The sequence below is a fragment of the Octopus bimaculoides genome, chromosome 14, assembly GCF_046866305.1.
Source record: "Octopus bimaculoides isolate indiv1 chromosome 14, ASM4686630v1, whole genome shotgun sequence".
NCBI lineage: Eukaryota > Metazoa > Mollusca > Cephalopoda > Octopoda > Octopodidae > Octopus > Octopus bimaculoides.
The window spans coordinates 17,138,627-17,163,902 of record NC_142941.1 but is presented as its reverse complement, the minus strand read 5'-3'; the positions used below and the strand labels follow the sequence as shown (position 1 = coordinate 17,163,902).

At 37.5% G+C, this 25,276-nt stretch overlaps 1 protein-coding gene and 1 non-coding gene across 2 annotated transcripts in view; one reads left to right on the top strand and one right to left on the bottom strand.

Moving 5' to 3' along the window:
- The window catches only part of LOC106881673 (CDK2-associated and cullin domain-containing protein 1), a 52,541-nt gene that overhangs the window by 13,067 nt on the left and 14,198 nt on the right, over nucleotides 1-25,276 (bottom strand). The window contains exons 3-6 of the mRNA XM_089362431.1: nucleotides 13,902-14,028; nucleotides 8,179-8,287; nucleotides 2,859-2,954; nucleotides 173-275 (exon numbers count right to left, since the gene is read on the bottom strand). Of these exons, the coding sequence (XP_089218557.1) occupies nucleotides 173-275; nucleotides 2,859-2,954; nucleotides 8,179-8,287; nucleotides 13,902-14,028 (435 nt within the window). The remainder of the gene's footprint in view (nucleotides 1-172; nucleotides 276-2,858; nucleotides 2,955-8,178; nucleotides 8,288-13,901; nucleotides 14,029-25,276) is intronic.
- Nucleotides 5,555-5,636, top strand: Trnar-ucu (transfer RNA arginine (anticodon UCU)). The gene has a single exon. It is a non-coding gene; the product is annotated as a tRNA-Arg (tRNA).

Below are 25,276 nucleotides of genomic sequence, written 5' to 3'. Positions count from 1 at the left end.
TTACATAGACTCCTAAGAGATCAAATGCAAGGCTGACTTTGGTGAGATTTGAACTCAGAGTGTAAAGGGTCATAACTAAATACTGCAAGGCAATTCTGTGCAATGCTCTAGTGATGCACTGAACAAAGCAAGCAATTCAGTAAACAATTATAATTTATGTTAATATACTCACTAAGTAAGTTATTCACATGCTGCTCTACAACAATCTCGCTAAACAGATTTCTCAGTTCTTTATTTAGATCTGTCTTTAATTTGGTTTCCACATAAAACCGGTTCTGAAACAGAAGAAAAAGAAAAAACAATAGAAACAAAATTGAAATTTAAGTAAATCTGCAGAATAAATAAACTGAGATGAGCTGCAATAAATTACTCCATAAAAAAAGGTGATGATGATAATGCTATTAATGATAATGGTTGTTGCCCTTATTGACAAGCCCCGATCAGTTCTAAAGCAAGGGTCTCAAATCTTATAAAATAATAATGAACTTATTGTATACAGCGCACTACAGCCCATCAGAAAAAGTAACCAAAACTGTGTGAACAGAACACAGAATATGTACAGGAAGTGAACAGTAAATAGTTCTTCAAAAAAAAAAAAAAAAAAAAACGGGGGTGGGAGTATCAGGTGTCCCATTGGTGAATTTCATTGCCAGTGCCCCTGGACTGGCTCTTGTGCGGGTGGCACATAAAATACACCATTTTGAGCATGGCCGTTGCCAGTATCGCCTGACTGGCCTTCGTGCGGGTGACACGTAAAAGCACCCACTACACTCTCTGAGTGGTTGGCGTTAGGAAGGGCATCCAGCTGTAGAAACTCTGCCAAATCAGATTGGAGCCTGGTGTTGCTATCCGGTTTCACCAGTCCTCAGTCAAATCACCCAACCCATGCTAGCATGGAAAGCAGACGTTAAACAAACGATGATGATGGAAGGTTTGAAGAATGTAGTGTTCTTGACAGCTAATAACTGTTGCAGGTGATTTATACCATGCTTCAACAATTCTGAGGGTAAAAGAATGTTTCCAAAAGTCATGGGCGCTTTGTTGTTTTTGATTTTGTAAGCATGTCCATGAGTGTTAGACATATGAAAAGATGGTGAATAATATTGTGGGTGTCTACCAAGTCAGTTGTGTAACTCAATACCCAATTTCACTGCATGGTGTTTTACAAACACTCCCTCCGCATGATTTGACAAATGAAAAGTTTTAAGAAATGTAGATTATTCAACAAAACAAAAAACTTATTTTATGCATTGATTTATTATCCATATATAGGCACAGGTTGTGTGGTAAGAAGTTTGCTTCTCAACCACATGGTCTCAGGTTGATATTGCTGCTATACTGGAGTGCATGTGATGACAGTGATGATGATAGACTTGGTATTATGTCAGTGGTCATGATAAATTTCTATTTTTTTCAATAATTAACCCTGCTTGAACAATAAATATAACATAAATGGATTCTGAGTTTCAAGAGGCTTTTCTGTTGAAATGCCTAGCTATGGATTTATGGTACTAAGTGAGTGACAGGTAAAATCTACCCCAAGAAAGGATGCTAGTCCATCACAAGCAACACTACCTGAAGATCTGGTGCATATCCCTCATAGCTGAAGCAATACAAATTTAAATGTTCTGTTTGTTTTACATTCCTTTTCCATGCTAGCATGAGGTGGGAAAATGCTTATTATTTTACAGCCAAATAACCTTCGTGTTACTAACCCTTACGTTTTTTTTTTTATTCCACTTGCCTTTGAAAGTGTAGAGCTAAAGGATGGTTTGTAAATAGGAATGTCAACGTAAGGTCACTGTTTTGCTTAAATGGCTGCATGTGAAGAAGCAAGGTGTAAGCATTCACACACACACAGGTGTATGTAATAATTTTATATTTGGGTATTTGGATATACACCTTGTAGAATGCTGTTTAAAGCCTGTTCACAGTATTCGGTTACCTGATGTCAACAACTGTCTGGATTTACTTCAGGAACTCTCCTGTTTACATAGAGTTTATAAAGACGCGTGAGAGAAAAAAAAGGAAATTAAAAGTCTCTTTATTCATGATGAAGCTGTACAAATATTTGTCCAGCATCTCACCTACAAGATACCAGTGCATGATGGGTTGAAAGAATCAGTGTGAATGAAGAGATTCATAATTTCCATTTTCTGTCTCCTATGTCTTTACATATGCCTATGTACATGTGACAGGTTTCCATACAGTTTCTTATTTCTTTATTGCCCACAAGGGGCTAAACACAGAGGGGACAAACAAGGACAGACAAAGGGATTAAGTCGATTACATCGACCCCAGTGCGTAACTGGTACTTAATTTATCAACCCCGAAAGGATGAAAGGCAAAGTCGACCTCGGCGGAATTTGAACTCAGAATGTAACGGCAGACGAAATACTGCTAAGCATTTTGCCCGGCGTGCTAACGTTTCTGCCAGCTCACCGCCTTTCCATACAGTTTCTGTTGACCAATTTTACTTACAAGGCATTGGTTGATCTGAGGTGACAGTCAAAAGACACTTGCCCAAGGTGCCATACAGTGAAATACAAATAAAGCTATGTGGTCACAAAGCAAACTCCATCATATCCATACAGGCATACCTGTGACTGTCTAGAAAAACACAAATTAACAGAATGCCTATTCCATATTAAGACTCAAGAACCAGGAGTCAACAATTAAATACCTTATCCATCACCTATAATGGTTGATGATAACTGAAAAGGATTTGAGAACAAAATTATATAAAAGAAATAACATTGTACAATGTCAATCATTTCATTTTCATCTTCTTGGTCCAAAGATAAATCCATTACAATTCCCAAATCATGTTCATAACTGCTGTTAGCAAAACTACTCACCATGTAATTGAATATTGGCACAATTCCATTTAAAGCTTGTAAATACTGGTTCATTAACACAGAAAATCGTTCAACAAACATTGTGGAATCACTCCGCTGAATAGGTAAAAAAAAATGAAAATAAAATTTAAAACATAAAAGAAATAAAAATAATTACACATGTCATTATTACTGCTGTTATTATTAAATTTTATTCAACTAAAGTTGTGAATTAATGAATACTAAAAGCCATGGGACTATAAAGACATTGCTCAGTGTAACATAGAAATGCACTGGCCTACCCTAAATATACTAAATGAAAGCTTCATCTTTGTGTAGTGTATCTAGTATATTTAGGCATTAACCCTTCAGCATTCAGATTACTCTGTCAAGTGTAATGCTTATTTATTCATATCAATTTGAATTAGTCATGCATCATCTTGTAGCTTTGAAACTTCAATGATGTGACTGTTTACATTTAGAATGACATTGTAGGGTAAGTGTGAGAGATCAAATTTGGCCAGTTTGAACATAAAAACAGGTAGAATATTTGGGCCAGATATAGCCAGTTTAAAATCTAAAGGATAACCCTTTAGTGTTTAAACCAGCTGTATCCGGCCCAGATATTCTACACATTTTATGCTCAAACTGGCCAGAACCAGCATCTCACACCTACCCTGCAATGTCATTCTAAAAATAAGCAATTACATCTTTCCTATCTTGAAGCTACAAAATAATATCAGATAAATTTTTTTTAATGTGAATAAATACGAATTACTTTTGACAAATTAATCTGAATGCTAAAGGGTTAAACTAATGACTATATTGTCAGTGATCCAGTATCTTAATCTTGCCATTACTGTAATTTTCATCTTCGGCACGGTTTTATCTTTGAATAATATTTTGCAGTTTTTCTACAAACTACAATAATAACGTAGGATAAGTGTAAGAGGCCAGATCTGGCCAGCTTGAACATTAAACAGGTAGAATATTTTGGTTAGATGTGGCCAGTTTAAATTGCATCTGTTGGTGAGGTTACAGTTCAGGAGCTCTGGAGTTGTGAGAGTGTGGAGTCACCCATTAATCTCAAGCCTGTTCTAACCTGGAATGGTAGTACCTGTCAGGATCCCATCTACAGGTTAAATAGAATTTTGTAAGCGTAAATTGAGCTCCAAAACTCCAAAATTAATACTCTCTTCCAACATATCCAAAGCCAGCATGGAAGAGTATAACTGATGAAACTAACATGAGATATGTCCAAGAACATAGATTCATACTATGGAAGCAACTGATATTAGTGAGCATTCTGCTGTAGGCAGAGATAGCAGGAAATGATAATCTAGAGAAAAACATCCTGGTAGACCTAATCTCTCTCTCTCTCCAATCCAAACAAATAGTCCATCTCAACAAACAGCAGTCTAAGAAAACATTCATTGACCATATAATGCTCGTTGATATATATATATAAAGTCATGATTTGCACATACAATGTCTATTCAACTGGCACTCTGTTAGTTAAGATGACGAAAGTTCCAGATGATCCAATTAATGGAACAGGCTGCTTGTGAAATTAATGTGCAAGTGGCTGAGCACTCCACAGACATGTGCACTTTTAATGTAGTTCGCAGGGAGATTCAGTGTAACACACAATGTGACAAGGCCAAACCTTTGAATTACAAGTACAACTCATTTTGCCAGTTGAGTGAACTAGTGCAACGTGAAATAAAGTGTCTTGCTCAAGAACACAACATGCTGCTGGGAATCAAATACACGACCCTATAATTATGGGCCAAATACCCTAACCATTAAACCACAGTTATATGGATTATGATATTTAAGAGTTCCTCAACTAATTGATGGACTCGGTGTCATACCAGTTATAGGTTACACACTTTAGACTAGTGGGCAACCTTTTCTGAGAAGCAGGTCACATGAGACATGACACATTATCAGGCAAGCTGGACTACTAAAAAGAAATTCAAGGTAATTTTTTCATTAGGTGTGTTGCAGTTTTCCCTTGACTCTTGTGGAGTCTTCAGTTAACAATTCTATACCTACACGGTTCAGCAAGCCATAGCATTATGTATTAGTGATATAGTTAATAAAAAAAAATTCTTATTTTCTTCAGTGTCAAAATAACTCTAAGGAAGTAAATCAGAATAAAACAGAACCTAAAAGTCTTTTGATTTTCTCTTTTTTCTTTCATCAATGTTAATACAACAGTTTATCTAACAACAGATAAAAAGAAAATGGAACTTCAGTACTATTCTGAAATATTTATAGCATTCGGTGAGGAACAATTAGAGGAAGGTGTGTAATCAAATCAATTAAGTTCAATCCAATCAATCAATTATTGCTAATTCATATTTCATTAGTTCTAGAGGGAATATAGAAAGATAAATCTAAAAACAATATTTTGTCCAGTGTCCTATCATTTCTGTCACCTCACTACTCCTTTGTTTAATGCTTTCACCCTTTAGCATTCAGATTACTCTGTCAAATGTAATGCTCATTTATTCACATTGTCTTTAATTAATCATGCAATTTCTCACAACTTCGAAATTTCCACGATGAGATTGATTAGTTTTAGAATGACATTGTAGGTTATGTGTGAGAGGCCAGATATGGCTGGTTTGAATATAAAACAGGTAGAATACATGGGCTGGACATGGCTGGTTTAAATGCTAAAGGGTTAAAATACTGCATATGTATCAAGAGATGAGGTGGCTGAGTGGTTAAAGTGATGGACTTCTAATCCATTGGGGTCCCCCTGCATGAGTTTGAATCTCACCCTTGTTAGTAACATTTTCAAGGTGGTGCCCCAGCACAGCTGCAGTCCAATGGCTGAAACAAGTAAAAGATAGATGTAATTCAACGACAACACTTAGCATTTGCCAGATTATTCAGCACCATAACTCTCACCTTCCATGTCTTACTCTAACACTTATTATCTTAGTTAGGACACCGTTATCCAGGTAACATATGTACAGCTGACATAAAATGTTACCATACTGTCGTATAATGGATGTGGTATTAGATGTCACCAGCCTTGCCTATCTAACCAACAAAATCTTTTTTTTAAATAATTAAATGAAATAATGATGATGATGATTATCATCATCATCGTCGTTTAACGTCCGCTTTCCATGCTAGCATGGGTTGGACGATTTGACTGAGGACTGGTGGACCAGGTGGCTACACCAGGCTCCAATCTGATTTGGCAGAGTTTCTACAGCTGGATGCTCTTCCTAACACCAACCACTCTGAGAGTGTAGTGGGTGCTTTTACGTGCCACCTGCACGAAGGCCAGTTAGGCGGTACTGGCAACGGCCACGCTCAAAATGGTGTATTTTATGTGTCACCCGCACAAGAGCCAGTCCGATAATAATAAGAGAAGCTCTAGTAATTTCCTGTATGCCAGTGTCTCCAGTCTATTCATTCAACTGTTATGGATGAATGCCAGGATGTACTAATGTAGTGCAGGTAGATTTGGGGCAATGAGAGAGGGAAATTGGTGACTGAATCTTTCAGCAGAGTCTAAAGCATAGGCAAAGTGAACAGGAGTATTTCAAGTTTTGCTCTAAATGTTTTTAGATACTGATTAATACATAAACAGTCTGCTTAATTAATATACCACAATCTTACTGAGAGAACATTACCTGATTCTTACATTGAAGTTGATGAGACCCAACTACATTTAAATTGTAATCCTTAGGTTGTTAAACCTACATGTTCTCTCAGAGGACTATAACTCCAAATTTATTTCAGAACAAGGCTAGGAGTGGCTGTGTGATAAGTAGCTTGCTTACCAACCACATGATTCCAGGTTCAGTCCCACTGCATGGCACCTTGGGCAAGTGTCTTCTACTATAGCCTCGGGCTGACCAATGCCTTGTGAGTGGATTTGGTAGATGAAAACTGAAAGAAGCCCGTCGTATATATATATGTATGTGTTTGTGTGTCTGTGTTTGTCCCCCCCACCATTGCTTGGCAACTGATGCTGGTGTGTTTATGTCCCCCGTAACTTAGCGGTTCGGCAAAAAGAGACCGATAGAATAAGTACTAGGCTTACAAAGAAGAAGTCCTGCAGTCGATTTGCTTGACTAAAGGCGGTGCTCCAGCATGGCCGCAGTCAAATGACCGAAACAAGTAATAGAGTAAAAGAGAGTAAAGAGTAAATACTTTATTCAGAAATCATAGCCCCTTTCCCTCTCGAGTGGTTGATCACTACTTAATCATAGCAACCAACACCATTCTTTCCTAGAGTACAACTCTTGTCCCTTGAACAAATTTCTGCACTTTAACTTAGCTAACTGGTCAGAGCTCCACCCATTCTATACTAACTACCCTTTGTAAATAATGTACTGTACTTCTGACCAGTCCAAGAGAATTATCCAGGTGACCAATTTCTGAGTTATTTACTCATTGCTTCAAGAGAGACAATAGAAGCTTTCTGGATATAGGCAGAGGGCTGGCTTTGTGGTATGAAGTTTGCTTCCCAACCACATGGTCCTAGGTTCAGTTCCACTGCATGGCAGAATGGGTAAGTGTCTTCTACTATAGCCTCAGGCTGACCAAAGCCTTGTGAGTGGATTTGGTAGACAGAAACTGAATGAAGCATGTTGTATATGTATGTATATATATGTGTGTGTATTTGTCTCACATCATCATCACCACCACTACCACTTGACAACCGGTGTTAGTTCATTTACATCCCTGTAACTTTGTGGCATGGCATAAGAAACCGATAGACTAAGTGCCAGGCTTTAAAAAATGAGTATTGGAGTCAATCTCGACTAAAATTCTTCATGGCGGTGCTCCAGCATGGCAGCAGTCTAATGACTGAAACAAGTAAAAGAATAAAAAAGAATACCTGTTTTAATAAATGATTTGTATATATTTTCACATGTATTTTATTTGATTTTCATGTTTTTAGATGTTCACTGAGACCAACATAAAGTCAGATAAACTGACTGAAGTTGAGATTTATCTTTACCATTAATTTCTCGCAAAAAGACACAAAAAAAAAAACAGCCCAGTCGAAAAAGATGTAACTTAAAATGTTCATATGTTGAGGTATGCCTGTCTATCCCTAATTATCTCTTCTAAATTCCTCAACGACCCCAACAGCCCATTTATCAGGTGAAACAAAGAAATTTTCATGTTTTCTTGTATATGTTCATGTGTGTATGTGTGTATGCACGCAATCTGTACTAGTGCATTTGTGTATCTGTTGCCTAAGCATGTGTGTGTGAGTATGCGTGAGTGTGTGCCTGTGTGTGTGTGAGAGAGAGAGAGAGAGAAATGGTGTAACAAAAAAACTCAAGGCACAGTTACTTACACACTCCTTTAGATGGGAATCAACCTGGCCTAAGTGGCGGCGGATGTGATTGATCAGGTCTGTATAGAGCCGCTCTGAGAATTGTTTACACACACATTTGTAGACACAACTGAAAAGACAGGACTTTTAGGAATTTAAAACAATGGTATATGGTTCATAGACTACAAAAATGCTGGCTTTTATAGTGTTTGGCATGGTTTCAAAAACACACGCACATACACAACCACACACGCACACTAAACACAAACATGTGTTTATGGATATACACATGGTCTTCTGTTCACTACCAACAGGCATTTTTCAGAGATCTTCCACTTAGTAAGCTGCACAATTATGAAATACATACTAAAATACCACTAATTTAAATATTGGTTACAAAATTTTGGCACAAGGCCAGCAATTTCATGGGAGGGGGATAAGTTGATTACATCGATCCCAATGATCAGCTGGCACTTATTTTATTGATCCTGACAAGATGAAAGATATATTAACCACAGTGGAATTTGAACTCAGAATGTAAAGATGGATGAAATGCTGCTAAGCATTTTGCCCAGCATGCTAACAATTCTGCCAGCTTACAACCCTCACTAATTTAAATATTAAAGTACATTTTGATTGTTTTTTTTTTTAATATATTAATATATTTAACTCTCAAAAGCAAATCATTCCAAAAAAGCAAACAAACAAAATAAACACTTTCACTGCATCACTCATGGGATTGTCATTTTCCAAAAATAGGTCTCCAACTGTAGATGGACAAAATGTGAAATAGAGCTTTGGAAGAGTGTAGGCTTGAAACTTTAAAGACTTTTTCAATTCCCAAGCATTATGCTAATACAGCTATTTGTTTTCTACACCACCTGTATTCGTCTGTTTTTTTTTTTGTGAATTCTCCCTATATATATATATCCTTTTATCCTTCTACTTGCTTCAATCATTTGACTGTGGCCTGCGGCCATGCTGGAGCACCACTTAGAAAAGTTTTAGTCAAACAAATCAAACCTAGGAATAATTTTTTTTAAAGCCTGGTACTTATTCTATAGGCCTGTTTGCTGAACCACTAAGTCACAGGAATGTAAGCACACCAACACCAGTTGTCAAGCAGTGATGTGGGGACAAACACAGATATGAAGACACACACATCATCATTTAACGTCCATTGTTCATGCTGGCATGGGTTGGATGGTTTGACTAGGTTGGCACACTGGAAGGCTGTGCATGATTTTCTATGGCTGGATGCCCTTCCTAACACCAACTACTCCAACAGTGTAATGGCTGCTTTTACATGCCACCAGCATGGATGCTATTTGCGTGACACTGGTATGCTTTTACATGCCACTGGCACAGGCACCAATCTGAATGACACCAGTATCTGCCACAACTGCGATTTTGCTCGCCTAGATGGGTCTTCTTCTCAAGCACGACATAATGCCAAAGATCTCAGTCATTGTCTCCGTGAAGCCTACACACACACACACACACACACACACACAAACATATATATGACGGGCTTCCTTCAGTTTCTGTCTACCAAATCCACTCACAAGGCTTTGGTTATATAGTAGATGACACTTGCCCAAGGTGCTACACTGTGGGACTGAACCCAGAATCACGTGGTTGAGAAGCAAAATTCTTACCTCACAACAACACCTGCACCTATATCATCATCAACATCGTTTAACGTCCGCTTTCCATGCTGGCATGGGTTGGACAGTTTGACTGAGGATTAGCAAGCCAGGAGACTGCACCAGGCTCCAATCCGATCTGGCATGGTTTCTACAGCTGGATACCTTTCCTAATGCCAATCACTCAAAGAGTGTAGTGGGTGTTTTTTACATGCAACCAGCACTAGAGCCAGTCAGGCAGCACTGGCATCAACCACGCTCGAATGGTGCTTTTTATGTGCCTCTAACACGGAAGCCGGTCAATGTATGTATAGATAAGCACAAACATAACTGTATGGTAGGAAATTTGCTTCCCTACCACAGGGTCTTGGGATCAGCCCCATTGTGTGGCACTTTGGGCATATACCTTCTACTATAAACTTTGGGCCATCAAAGCCTTGTGAGTAGATTTGGTAGATGGAAACTGAAAGAAGCTCATTGTATATATGGATGCATGTATGTGTGTGTGTGTATTTGTGTACCCAAAGTGCCACACATACAAGTGAAGCTGTTTGTTTCCAGTTATTTTTAAAAAGCATGCTTAGCTATGGGGATATTTTGCCTAGCATGGAAATAGGGGAAGGTTGGCAACAGAAAGGGCATCCAGTCATAGAAAATCTACCTCAACAAATTCTGACTGACCTATGCAAGCATAGAAAAGTGGACATTAAATGATGAAAACACACACACACACACACATATACATACATCTTCACACTTCACTGGTTTGTAAGATTTTTTATTAATTTTTCTACCAGGACATGAACTCTGGAAATGGCCGTGGAAAGTGGACTTCCTTGAACTAATATATATACCTTATATACTATTTATATATTTTAAAAAACACATTGAACTTTATGGATCTTTTAACTGAAACTCTTAACCATTCTTAATTTTAGTACAAAATTTTTTTATCAGTTCTCTTTTTCTCACACTTCCTTCCATAGGTATCCCACAAGGGTTTTATTTACATGTATTTTTATGTATATTTATATATATATTTATATTTATAAATACTTTTTTAAAATATTCATATGTGTCAATATGTTCAATACATGTATGCACATTTTAAGTCGAATTTATAACTGTATGTGTATGATTGCCTAATTTAAGTTTATATCTTAATTCTTATCTTTTGTCTTGGGTTTGACTCAAGCACTTCTTAAGCAGTTCTATATTTTTTGTAACAATGAACAATATTATATATATAGTAGGGAATGGAGTAGATAAAATCCAGGCTATATATCTTTCCTAACTAGTAGAACCTCGGAAGTAGTAATTACCCAAATGATGGGTACTCTGCTAGCTACTCACCACTATATATATATATATATATATATATATATATATATATATATATATATACACTACCTGACCCTGTGCCATCGAAAATGACGGTTAATTACAGTATTTTATATATTATAAGTAAGGTACAAAATAGGGTACATAATAATCACAGATACAAACATTCACATACTTCCCTTGTACATGCACAGACATACACACATATACTCAAACAGAGTTGAAATGCTGTTTGATTTTTCTTTTCAGCATTGAACATTCACTGTCCCATTTCCATTGTTCACACACACACACACACACACACACACACACAAGCATTCACATACTTCCCTTTTACATACACACACATATATTCACATGGAGTTGAGACGCTGATTTTTTTTTCACTCCTTCCTTTGATATTCATCTATTACCCCTTCCTTTCTCCTTCATATGTTGTGATTGAGAAAAATAGAAGATACACGACGCGCCCTTTTTGCCACTTCCTTTCTCTCATTGCAATGACTTCTCTCACTCTCATTCAGTCAGGGCTATTACTCTCACTACTTTTCCTTCACTGAATTACTATTTTCTCTCGTCTCCCTCCACTTATACTACTCTTTCTCCTACTCCATCCTAATCCTACTGTGATTTTGTACAAATATGTATATATATATATATACAAATATATAAAAGCACTATGCTCATTATTATATTAAGATATATATATATATTATAGTTTAGCATTGCATCATCATCATCATCATCATCGTTTAACGTCCGCTTTCCATGCTAGCATGGGTTGGACGATTTGACTGAGGACTGGTGAAACCGGATGGCAACACCAGGCTCCAGTCTGATTTGGCAGAGTTTCTACAGCTGGATGCCCTTCCTAACGCCAACCACTCAGAGAGTGTAGTGGGTGCTTTTACGTGTCACCCGCACGAAAACGGCCACGCTCGAAATGGTGTCTTTTATGTGCCACCCGCACAAGCCAGTCCAGGGGCACTGGCAACGATCTCGCTCGAAAATCCTACAGGAGCCAGTCAGGCGGTACTGGCAACGGCCACGCTCAAAATGGTGCATCTCATGTGCCACCCGCACAAGAACCAGTCCAGGGGCACTGGCAACGATCTTACTTGGCTTGCCGGGTCTTCTCACGCACAGCACATTTCCAAAGGTCTCGGTCAGTAGTCATCGCCTCGGTGAGGCCCAATGTACAAAGGTCTTGCCTCACCACCTCAGCCCAGGTCTTCCTGGGCCTACCTCTTCCACGGGTTCCCTCAACTGTTAGGGTGTGGCACTTTTTCACGCAGCTATCCTCATCCATTCTCACCACATGTCCATACCAGCGCAATCGTCTCTCTTGCACGCCACAACTGATGCTTCTGATCATAAAAAGCTACCTCTTCATGAGGAAAGGCTGGTGCCATCATTGATTACTGATTAATGTTAGCAAAAGTATACAATGTTAGGAGCACAATCTTATTCTAAACTAGTATTAAGTAGGAACAAGCACAAATGCATGAATATAAATAGTCAGATAAGTAAACACCCAAGTGTCTTAGAGAGGCTCTAAGAAGTGTTTACCCAGAACTGACAAATGGGACTTTGAAGAATATAAAACAATTGTATATGGTTCATTCACAGAATACTAAATATGCTGGCTTTTTATAATTATTGATTTCTAACATTTTTTAAAATCTTGATTTTTTTTTACATAAGTTTTTACAATTATTATTGACTTTACACATACATACACACTCTCTTTCTCACACATTATCTCTCACTTTCTCATACATACTATCTCTCTGTCTCTTCCTCCTCCTCTCTCTCCCCCTCTCTCTCTCACAAACACAAAATATATACATATGTATATTTACATCTTCAAAGGGGTCCTTCTCTTTAAAGTGAATCCACATTTTGTAAAGTATACAATTTATAGTCTCAACACTCCATTCAAAATTTATAATATTTAGCTTTGATATATATTTTATAAAATTAATATTTAACAATTGAAAAGTTGGAAGTTTGAAGATAAAAATAAAGAAGACTTTTCAAAGATCAGAACTGACGGCTAAATGGACATAATCTCTGAAGGAGACAGTAATTGCTTTTTTATTAGAAGACTTGGAAGAATAAAGAAGAAAAACTGTTTATATCATGTAATTATTGTGGTAGTTGTCCCAATAGAAGTCCAATGTTGGAATTTGATTGGAAGTGACAGAATAAACTCAATTTGGATTGATTTGAAATTTGAAACTTCTGGGAGAACTTGATCACAAGAACTGCCTGCCTTGAGCAAATTTGGTTGATGAATTTTCTTTCTATTCACAATACAGTTGCATGCAGAAAGCAATGTTCCACTATAACCTACTTTTATATTCTTTTCTACTCCAAGCACAAGGCCCAAACTTTTTGGGGAGAGGGGCCAGTACGCAACTAGTACTTAATTTATTGACCCCTATAGGATAAAAGGCAAAGTCAACCTCAGCGGAATTTGAACTCAGAATGTAAAGACAAATAAAATACTGCTAAACATTTCGCCTGACGTGCTAACGTTTCTGCCAGCTTGCCACCTTAACTTACTTTTATATTATCATCATATGCATTCAGTTTCTCTACACAAGCATGATGGGTTGAATGAATCTGTTATTACTGACACACAATAAGACAAAACTATGACATATCCTCCACTAAGTATTAGTTTTTATTTGGAGTTACTGCTCTAAAACGCTTTAAAATAAACTAAATGAAAGACTGACAGAGATAACTCACCTATACATTTGTTCATAAGAGATTGGGATGTACGTTCCTGGAGCAATGGTGAGGAGTTGATTGATTGCATCCATCAACTGAGGTAAATACTGAGTCTCATACTCTTCATCTGTTATTGTCATCATCACTAAATCATCAAAAACAAAAACAAAATTGTTCATATACATACATAAATACATACAGAGCAATAGCAGAGGTAAGGGCGGGTGACGAGATAAAGCTAAGAGTAGGTGATATTGGCACTTGAGAGGGTCCAGAAGTGAGAGTGACAGCTGGTAGTATGCAAAGAAGTTATAGTGCAAATGAGGGTTGGCAAGAGGAAGAGCATCTAGTGATAGAAAAATCTGCCTTAATAAATTCCATCTGACCTATGCAAATATGAAAAAGTGGATTTTAAATGACAATACATACGTATATATATATATATATATCATCGTCGTTTAACGTCTGCTTTCCATGCTAGCATGGGTTGGACGATTTGACCGAGGACTGGTGAAACCAGATGGCTACACCAGGCTCCAATCTGATTTGGCAGAGTTTCTACAGCTGGATGCCCTTCCTAACGCCAACCACTCAGAGAGTGTAGTGGGTGCTTTTTACGTGCCACTGGCACGAAGGCCAGTCAGGCGGTACTGGCAACGGCCACGCTCAAAGCGGTATATTTTATGTGCCACCCACACAAGAGCCAGTCCAGGGGCACTGGCAACGATCTCGCTCGAAAGTCCTTACACATGCCGCGGGCACACACACACATATATGATAAGGATGATGATGTAAACCTATAAAATAATGGTGTCTAGAATAATGGAAAATCCAAGCTAACACCAGTCTGTTTATGTCTGCTGTCCTCATTTGTAGGGTGAATGCCGTTCATACATGTAAAGTACCTAGTACTGTATTTTGAACGTCTTATTTTTCCATTTTACCCATGGCAATGCCTAAAGTTACTGACAAATAGAATCAAAGTAGGGTAACATTAAAACTAGATATTACCAAGAAAATGTGATGTGGCACATGTGTTAATGTCCGACTATAACACTGGATTATTGACTTTATATGACATTAAGAACTCAATAACAATAGCTTTTTGATGTTATTACATGTTCTGAGCTGAACAATAAAACAGCAATACAATCTTTGTTTTTAGATTAAACAGATGCAATATCCCTGCATGTTACAGGAGATGACTAAAGGGCTGGTATGAGGAAGAGAATCCAGTTGTAAAACACTACCTCAAAAAGCATAATGAAACTCATGTTAGAATGGTAAAACAGACAAAAAAAAAACCAACAAAAAACAAAATATGAAAACTTTACACGAATTAAAGTATAAAAATTTAATAACATATAGGCATATGAGTGGCTGTGTGGTAAGTAGCTTGCTTACCAGCCACATAGTTCTGGGTTCAGTCCCACTGCGTGGCACTTTGGGCAAGTGTCTTCTACTACAGCTTCGGGCCGACCAAAGCCTTGTGAGTGGATTTGGTAGACGGAAACTGAAAGAAGCCTGTCGTATATATGTGTATATATATATATATATATATATATAGATATGTATGTATGTATGTATGTGTGTATATGTTTGTCCCCCCCCCCCAACATCGCTTGACAACCGATACTGGTGTGTTTATGTCCCCGTAACTTAGCGGTTCGGCAAAAGAGACCAATAGAATAAGTACTAGGCTTCCAAAGAATAAGTCCTGGGGTTGATTTGCTCGACTAAAGGCGGTGCTCCAGCATGGCCACAGTCAAATGACTGAAACAAGTAAAAGAGTAAAAGAGTAAACATGTGGTTTTACTGAAGTGACCACTGGGTATTGGGCCCAAAGCTAAACTATTCTAATAAAAAATGGATATGGAGACCACACTTGTTTTCTTGGATGGTACCCTTTAGCATTTAAACCTACCATATCTAGTCCAAATATTTAACCTTATTTTGTGTTCAAAATGACCAGCTCTAGCCTCTTGCACCTATCCTACCATGTCATTCTAAAAATAAATAATCATTAAAATCTTGAAGCTATGAGATGATGTATGATTAATTTAAAACAATGTAAATAAATAAGCATTACATTTGACAGAGTAACCTGAATGCTAAAGGGTTAAGATAAGCCATGGAATAAAAAAAAACTAGATATTACTTAAACTAAAAAAATAAATAAAACTAAAACAGTTGAGTCAAAAGCAACTATGAAGTATAGAATGACTTTTGTTGAACTTAGCTCTTATGAAATATACAGTGTAAGTGTGTAAGTGGACTAATGCCTACAAGTGTACATTATTATACATTTACTTAGTTCCTACCTCATCACAATGTGGAGGCACAATGGCCCAGCGGTTAGGGCAGCAGACTCGCGGTCATAGGATCGCGGTTTCGATTCCCGGATCGGGCGTTGTGAGTGTTTATTGAGCGAAAACACCTAAAGCTCCACGAGGCTCCGGCAGGGGATGGTGGCGAACCCTGCTGTACTCTTTCACCACAACTTTCTCTCACTCTTTCTTCCTGTTTCTGTTGTGCCTGTCACACTGTGTCACGCTGAATATCCCCGAGAACTACGTTAAGGGTACACGTGTCTGTGGAGTGCTCAGCCACTTGCACGTTAATTTCACGAGCAGGCTGTTCCGTTGATCAGATCAACTGGAACCCTAGACGTCGTAAGCGACAGAGTGCCAACAACACATACAACAACCTCATCACAACTTCAGCAAGTATGGTGAAGTCTATGATTTGTTGAGGAGGCCATAATAAATCAGAAACTTAGTGTTGTCTCCCACATTTACCAAAAGACTTTAACTTAAATTAGTCAATGATGATTTTGTTTTGTTCTTTGCCACATACTTTTTTTTACCCCCAAGTTATCTCTTTTGATTCTTCCTGCATCAGTCCTTTTGCAACCATATTTCTAATGAATAACACTGTGTATGTGTTTCTATTAATTTTGGAAAGAATAACAATTTGGACATATTTAATGAACCAACTAACTTGTTCACTGATAAGACAATAATGCTAAGGGTAATGGTACATGTGCATGTAAAATACCCTGTCACTTCACATACTAATTCACAGAAAAGATTGTTTAGATAATCAAACAACTGAATGCTCATATATTTAACTTGACAAGTGAATCCTTCATCATATCTAAATAAAAGACTACATGGCTAGAATATTTTTTCTTGTTAATTGAGAAATGCACAAATAATTGAAATGAAGTAATGAATGCTTTCTGTTATTAAATCAAATATATTATCCATTAATTAAATATTCTCAATGTCTTTTCCATATGATTTATTGTTTTGCCTTTTGTTTATGTATAAAACTAAATCCAAATATCATAAGTATTATTTAATTATTTGTTCATGAGTTCAAAAGAAAGTTACACTAAACACTAGCAATTTAGGTCAACACAATAGAAATAACAGGTTACAGAAATTTGTAAATGTGCCAACTAACCTTCAATAAAAAGATTGAGTGTTAATTTTTCTAAATATTTTTACCCTTGTAATGTATTTCTTAAATTAAGAAAACAGAATAATATTGTACAGTCAAGTATAAAACAAATCATATGAATGACTAAACTCTTAGTATTATAAATACATATATATATGCATAAATTTTTATATAAATAAGGATAAGACCGTTATTTAAAATAACAATCATATCAAGTGGCCAGCATGAGAAGAAAAACCTTGTAGGTTATAAATATTATTAAAATTATAATTGAGGGTATCTAAGAGATACCACCATGCTAGAGATGGCAGTCAAGCCTGAGTCTAAAGCCACATCAAGTATTCATACAGCACAAGGTGAAAAGACAAATAAACAAATAAACTAGCAAATTACTGGATAATCCCAGAGCCAGAAACCCAGGTGTGTATAAAAAATATACTTTGTCTCCTCAGTAAGATACAACAAAATATAGTATACATATACTATATATATATATATATATATCACATGAGATGCACCATTTTGAGCGTGGCCGTTGCCAGTACCGCCTGACTGGCTCCTGTAGGATTTTCGAGCGAGATCGTTGCCAGCGCCCCTGGACTGGCTTGTGCGGGTGGCACATAAAAGACACCATTTCGAGCGTGGCCGTTTTCGTGCGGGTGACACGTAAAAGCACCCACTACACTCTCTGAGTGGTTGGCGTTAGGAAGGGCATCCAGCTGTAGAAACTCTGCCAAATCAGACTGGAGCCTGGTGTTGCCATCCGGTTTCACCAGTCCTCAGTCAAATCGTCCAACCCATGCTAGCATGGAAAGCGGACGTTAAACGATGATGATGATGATGACACACACACACCTGCAGGTATTAGGGTAAGATGTGAAGTTTTAGTTAACTCTAATAACATAAGTGACACAGGCCAACAAAAGAGCTTCAATGTGGTTGTTTAATTTACTAGAATCAAAAGCCAAATCTCTCTTCAATCATACCCTGCTATTCTCCAAAAAGGATGTACATCTGTTAATGTGGTCCAAGACGTATACAAAGAGAGGATGGTCAAAGTTGGAACAATCTTGATCACAGATTTGCTTAATCTGTTAAAACAACATTTGCAACATGATTCTAATGGTTTGAATTTATGATTCAAACCAGTTGCAAACTAAACACATTGAAAACTAACCAGAATATATGTCGTGTCTCTCACACTACCATTACTCCTTTGTACCTGTATTTCAAAGGGCCAGCCTTGTCACACTCTGTGTCACGCTGAATCTCCCCCGAGAACTACATTAAGGGTACACGTGTCTGTGGAGTGCTCAGCCACTTGCACGTTAATTTCATGAGCAAGCTGTTCCGTTGATCGGATCAACTGGAACCCTCGTCGTCGTAACCAATGGAGTGCCAACCAACCTAGAGGGGTGAAAGGTAATAGGACCTTAGTAGGATTTGAACACAGAGTGTAAAGAACTAAAAACTGCAAAACATATTGTCTCACACTTTGGTGATTCTGATTACAAATTAGAGGTGAAGAGCTAGTCAATTAAAATCAACACCAGTACTGACTGGTACTTTTATTTTATTGACTCCTTCTAGGGTGAATAAAAACCCAGTGGGATTTGAACTCAGAATGTAAGCATAACTAAATACAGCAAGGTATTTTATTCTGTCATCTGGTTTTCTAACTCTGCCAATTAATTGCTCTAATAATTTGTTTCTGATTTAGGCACAAGGCCAGCAATAGTGAGGTGAGGAGATTAGTCAATAACATCGACCCCAGGACTTGACAAGTGGTACTCTTATTTTATCATATTCCTGAGGGGTGAAAGATAAAGCTAACCGCAGCAGAATTTGAATCCAAATAGAGAAGAGTTAGAACAAATACCACAAGGCATCGACAATGTTCTGGCACTTCTGATAATCTGCCATGGCTGTTGATCGTTACCAACGTCGCCTCCCTGGCACGTGAAAAGACATTTGAGCGAGATCGTTGCCAGTGCTGATGGACTGGCTCCTGTGCAGGTGGCACGTAAAATACACCATTTCGAGCGTGGCCGTCGCCAGTACCGCCTGACTGGCCCTCGTGCCGGTGGCACGTAAAACATCCATTACACTCTTGGAGTGGTTGACGTTAGGAAGGGCATCCAGTTGTAGAAACTCTGCCAAATCAGATTGGGGCCTGGTGTCGCCTCCCTGGTTTCACCAGTCCTCAGTCAAATCGTCCAACCCATGCTAGAAATCATGAGAGAGAGAGAGAGAGAGAGAGAGAGAGAGAGAGAGAGAGAGAGAAAGAGAGAGAGAGAGGGAGAGAGAGAGAGGGGGGGAGAGAGAGAGAGAGAGAGAGAGAGAGAATGATTAGTAGGAGTCGTGAAAAGATAAATAGTGGAGATGAAGTGAATAGAGGTGAGTGGGCAGATGGGATGTGAAAGCTTGTATGGAAAGGTAGACTGCAACTGTAAAAAATTGGATAAGGTTGAAGGGTGGATGACCAATGAGTCAAGAGTTGAGGAAGACAGAGGAATGTTGAAGAGTATAGAGATAATTTTTTTCTTCCACACACACACATTCATAGAAACATAAGGAAAAAAAACTATCATATATATTCTCCAGCAGGGAAAACTAAGGCTACATTGAACAAACCCTTTTGATGCCAGCCTACCTGAGAGTGTCTCTGGTTCTTTAACACCAAACCTGTCCTGTATTCCTGGCCAGCACCAGTGATATGTAAAAGGCACCCATACCAGTGACATGTAAGAGGCACCTGGTACACTTTCTAGAATGGTTGGCATTAGAAAGGGCATCCAGCCATAGAAACTGAGCCAAAACAGACAACAGCCTGGGGCAGCTCTCCAGCTTAACAGTTCCAGTCAAACCATCAAACCCATGCCAGCATGGAAAACAGATGCTAAATAATGATGATGAGGATTCATATTGTGTAAAAGAATTTTATGTCCCAAACACTCCATCAGCAGTTCTGAAACTGACAAATACAAGGCTCCACCAAAATATATTACCATTTTACTTACTAGTTTTTTCTGAGATTGTACTTTGTTCAATGATACAAGCTTCCTGTTTACAGTAATCTAGATTTCAAAATAAGTCTTCCATCAAAATTCCATGTTAATTTATGTTCCAAACACTTGGCCCAATAATCTTTTACTTGTTTCAGTTAACAGACTGTGGCCATGTTAGGACACCACCTTGAAGAAGTTTAGTCGAACAAATTGAACCCAGTATTATTTATTTTGAAACCTGGTATTTATTCTATTGGTCTCTATTGCCAGACTGCTAAGTTACAGGGACATAAACACACTAACACTGGTTGTCAAGCAGTGGTGGGGTACAAACACAGACACAAAGATACACACACACACACACAAACACATACATGATGGTCTTCTTTCAGTTTCTTATTTCTTTATTGCCCACAAGGGGCTAAACATAGAGGGGACAAGCAAGGACAGACAAAGGGATTAAGTTGATTACATCGACCCCAGTGCGTAACTGGTACTTAATCTATCGACCCCAAAAGGATGAAAGGCAAAGTCGACCTCAGTGGGACTTGAACTCAGAACATAACAGCAGACAAAATACTGATAAACATTTCGTGCTAACGTTTCTGCCAGCTCACTGCCTTTCAGTTTCTGTCTACCAAATCCACTTACACGGCTGTGGTCAGCCTAAGGTGTCTCGCAGTGGGACTGAACCTGGAACCATGTGGTTGGGAAGCAGACTTCATACCACACGGCCATGCCTATGCCTATAATGACAAAGTTATTTTACTAAATTCTTCATTATTTTCAAAATTAATAGAAACAAAGGAATTATATTTCAACAGAAATATGGTCACAAAAAGGTTAATGAAATGTTTTACCCTGCCCTGCATTCTACACTATTAATGAGAAAACAAAACAGAGCAAGTGCCTTTGTAATTCTTCGTTCTTAAATTATATTAAACATGGTATATTATCTGCCCTCCTTTCAATCCTTACAGCCCCATCTCTATATGAAACACATAGGCAGTGTGGGGTCACAAAGGAACCCCCCACCCCTATGAGAAACATAGCTGGTGTAGGATTACAAAGTTGTTAAGTACCTTACTTTGAGACATAAAAAAATGCCTGGTGTGAATATGAATCTTCAAATGGTAGTCTTTTTTTACCATTCCTACTTAGTTACACATTTTTTACAGTGTTGGAAATAATATTATAAAAAAAGATGTTGAAGAATTTTACACATTTACAACTCAGTTTTTTAAATTTTATTTATTAATATTTATTTATTTTATAATGAGAAGGAAGACAAACATTTCCACTTGTATGAATGCAAGTATTTTTTGTTCACATACAATCCTCACTGTTCTGGACTTCTTATGAGTCAAGATAATATTGTTTAATGTTTGCTAGAAACGGTTATTTAATCTCCCTCCAAACTTGGCAAGTGCTAGTTGTTAGTTTTATTTATTTTTAATTATTCAAACATGTCAGAATTAATAAGATAAACAATATTTCTAGACTACATCAATCTTTAAACATTTGTTTATAAGACACACTCACACATATGCTTTCGCTAACCATTCTTTAAACTCCTTCAGGTAAATGAAATCAATATTATGAGATAGTAATTCTATTATACACTTACTTTCCTTGAATTCTTAACACAAGCACTTGCAAGAAAAATGGCAATGCACTTGGATTTTAATCAAGAGATATAGGCTTGATTCTTGTTTAGTTCTCTTGCTATTTTTTAGGTTGTCAGAAGGATAACTCTATTATTCTGAGTTCAAATTCTGCTGTAGTTTGCAAGTTGAATCATTTTTTTAAGGTATTAGAGATAGATGTGACATTAGAAAGACACAATGTCTGCTTTATAGTTCAGTAAATGCACTGCTCTGAGTTCAAATGCTGCTGTAGTTTGCAAGCTGAATAACACTTAGGTAACATGCTACACCCCAATAGATCATAAGTAAAATGGTACAAAAATATTGAAATTAAAATACTATGTAAATTTGTGAGGAATGCCTCAACCTAAACAGTTTCTATGAACTATAATACAGCTGAACATGACTACATATATCAGAGATCATCTTCACTCCAGCCACTAACAGACTTTTTGAACATACAAGAAAACAATCACATCATATTCTGATTTTCAAGCTGCATGCAACACAACCAATGGTAAAATTCATAGCCTAATTCCAGCTCAGAAGAGGCCTGATGAAATTGAGCAGGGGCATGATATAAAGGCTGACTTTAAGTGTTCAGTTAACTAACTCTGTAATGCACATCTGGTGAAGGATATTGGCTTAGTGGTTAGAAGTATTCAGCTCACAATCCTTTGATTTCTGGTGGCATGTTGTGTTCTTGAACAAGACACTTCACTTTACATCACTCCAGTACACTCGGCTGGGAAACATAAACAGTACCTGTCTTTCAAAGGGCCAGCCTTGTCACATTCCGGGTTACACTGAGTCTCTCTGAGAACTACATTAAGGATACACATGTCTGTGGAGTGCTCAGCCACTTGCACGTTAATTTCATGAGCAGGCTGTTCCATTAATAGAATCAACTGGAATCCACATTGTTGTAACCAACAGTGTGCCAATTTACACATCTATCCAAGAAGATCTGACTGAGATCGTTGAATAGGAAAAACCATAACATTATACATCCATGCAAAGAAAATAAAGAACCCCCTTCACACACTTTTCTATACACAAGAATATACTTGCTCATGCATGCAAACACAAACATAAGCAAGCATAAGCACTTATAAAAACAAAGGAGCTTCTATGCAGTTACTTGATTTGTAACCAAATCTCCCAACAAATTATACTGTGTCTGTACCCCCTTAAAAAGAGAACAGAGAAAAATGATCTCCTTGGAATAGAAAATAAGAGAATGGTCGTGGGTGGAATGTCTTGGATTATATGTCTATTCTATCAAAACTAACCTGGGGTCTAAACAATAACAACAACAATACAGATTACTCAGAGATATAGAGATTGTTTTTCTTTTTTCTCCATCAAAACTACAGGTTAGTTTGTTCCAAAACACCAGCTTAGTTATGACAACTCTCTTTTACTCTTTTACTTGTTTCAGTCATTTGACTGTGGCCATGCTGGAGCACCGCCTTTTAGTCGAATCAAATCGACCCCAGGACTTATTCTTTGTAAGCCTAGTACTTATTCTATTGGTCTCTTTTGCTGAACCGCTAAGTTACGGGTACCTAAACATAACCAGCATCGGTTGTCAAGCGATGTTGGGGGACAAACACATAAATAACATACACATACATATATATATATATATATATATATATATATATATACGATGGGCTTCTTTCAGTTTCCATCTACCAAATCCACTCACAAGGCTTTGGTCGGCCCGAGGCTATAGTAGAAGACACTTGCCCAAGGTGCCACGCAGTGGGACTGAACCAGGAACCATGTGGTTGGTATGCAAGCTACTTACCACACAGCCACTCCTGCGCCTATGTATAACTAAACTACAGTATTTGATCAAGAATTCCAACTTAATTTCTTTAATGGTCTCAATTTGTATCTGGGGAATTCAATTACGACTTTTATTTATTCTTTAACATCACAAATTGCATCTGACAGTAATAAAGATTTAATTTTCATTAGTTTTGATTATCACATCCATTTGTCTTCAATAACAGATCTTTTATCTTTTACTTGTTTCAGTCATTTGACTGTGGTCATACGGTGTTGCCTTCACGAATTTTAGTCAAATAAATTGACCCCAGGACTTATATTTTTAAAGCCGTGTACTTCTATTGGTTTCTTTTGCTGAACTGCTAACTTACAGGGATGTAAACACACCAACACCGGTTGTCAGATGGTAATAGGTGGACAGACACAGGCACACATACATACATACACACACACACACACACATATATATATACACACACACACACACATATATATATATACACACACACACACACACACACACACACACACACACACACACACACACACACACACACATAATGGGTTTCTTTCAGTTTCTGTCTACCAAATCCACTCGCAGGGCTTTGGTCAGTCTGAGGCTATAGTAGAAGACACTTGCCCAAGGTGCCACACAGTGGGACTGAACCCAGAACCATGTGGTTGGGAAGCAAGCTTCTTACCACACAGGAATGACATATATTAATTACAACTAAAGCAAAGTCTTACTATCTATTATAATACCAAGATTTTTGGCTGTCCTGGTGTCCAGTCTCTGTTTTCTTTGTCCTCGCACTACCTATACTAAATTACATAGCAATTACTCCTATTCTTTGAACGTACTTATAATACTCATCCTATGTAGCAAGTGCATACACACATAGCAGGCACTCAGCTTAGTATTTAACCCTTTTGCTGCGGAAAGCAGATACATCCAATCAAAATATCATTGCTCTTAACTGTGGACTGCAATTTATATACCAATCTATATTTTGTTGAAACTATTTTACTGTTGAGATATGTCACGTTTACTGAAGCAATGTGACTTGCAGAAAATACCAAATCTATTTTTAGTAGATATTTATCATGACCGGAATGACCATAAATTTAATTTTGCAGTGAAGGAGTTTAAAGAGATGAAATTATGAAAATGTTAAATCACACGAAAGATGGAGAATAAATGAATGGAGAAAAAGATGATCTTTAGTTAGAACTTATCACAGGGTTGTTATTACTTATAAGTTAAGATCTCAGTAAGATCTTTAGTGTGTGTGTGTGTGAGTGTGTGTGTGTGAGTGTGTGTGTGTGTGAGTGTGTGTGTCTGTGAGTGTGTGTGTGTGTGAGTGTGTGTGTGTTTCTTAAATATCTTCAAACTCAAGCAAAGTTATGATTAAACATTTCAGTTTCTTTCTCTATCTTCACAAAACGTTTTATATGATTGCATCAAATATGCTTAACA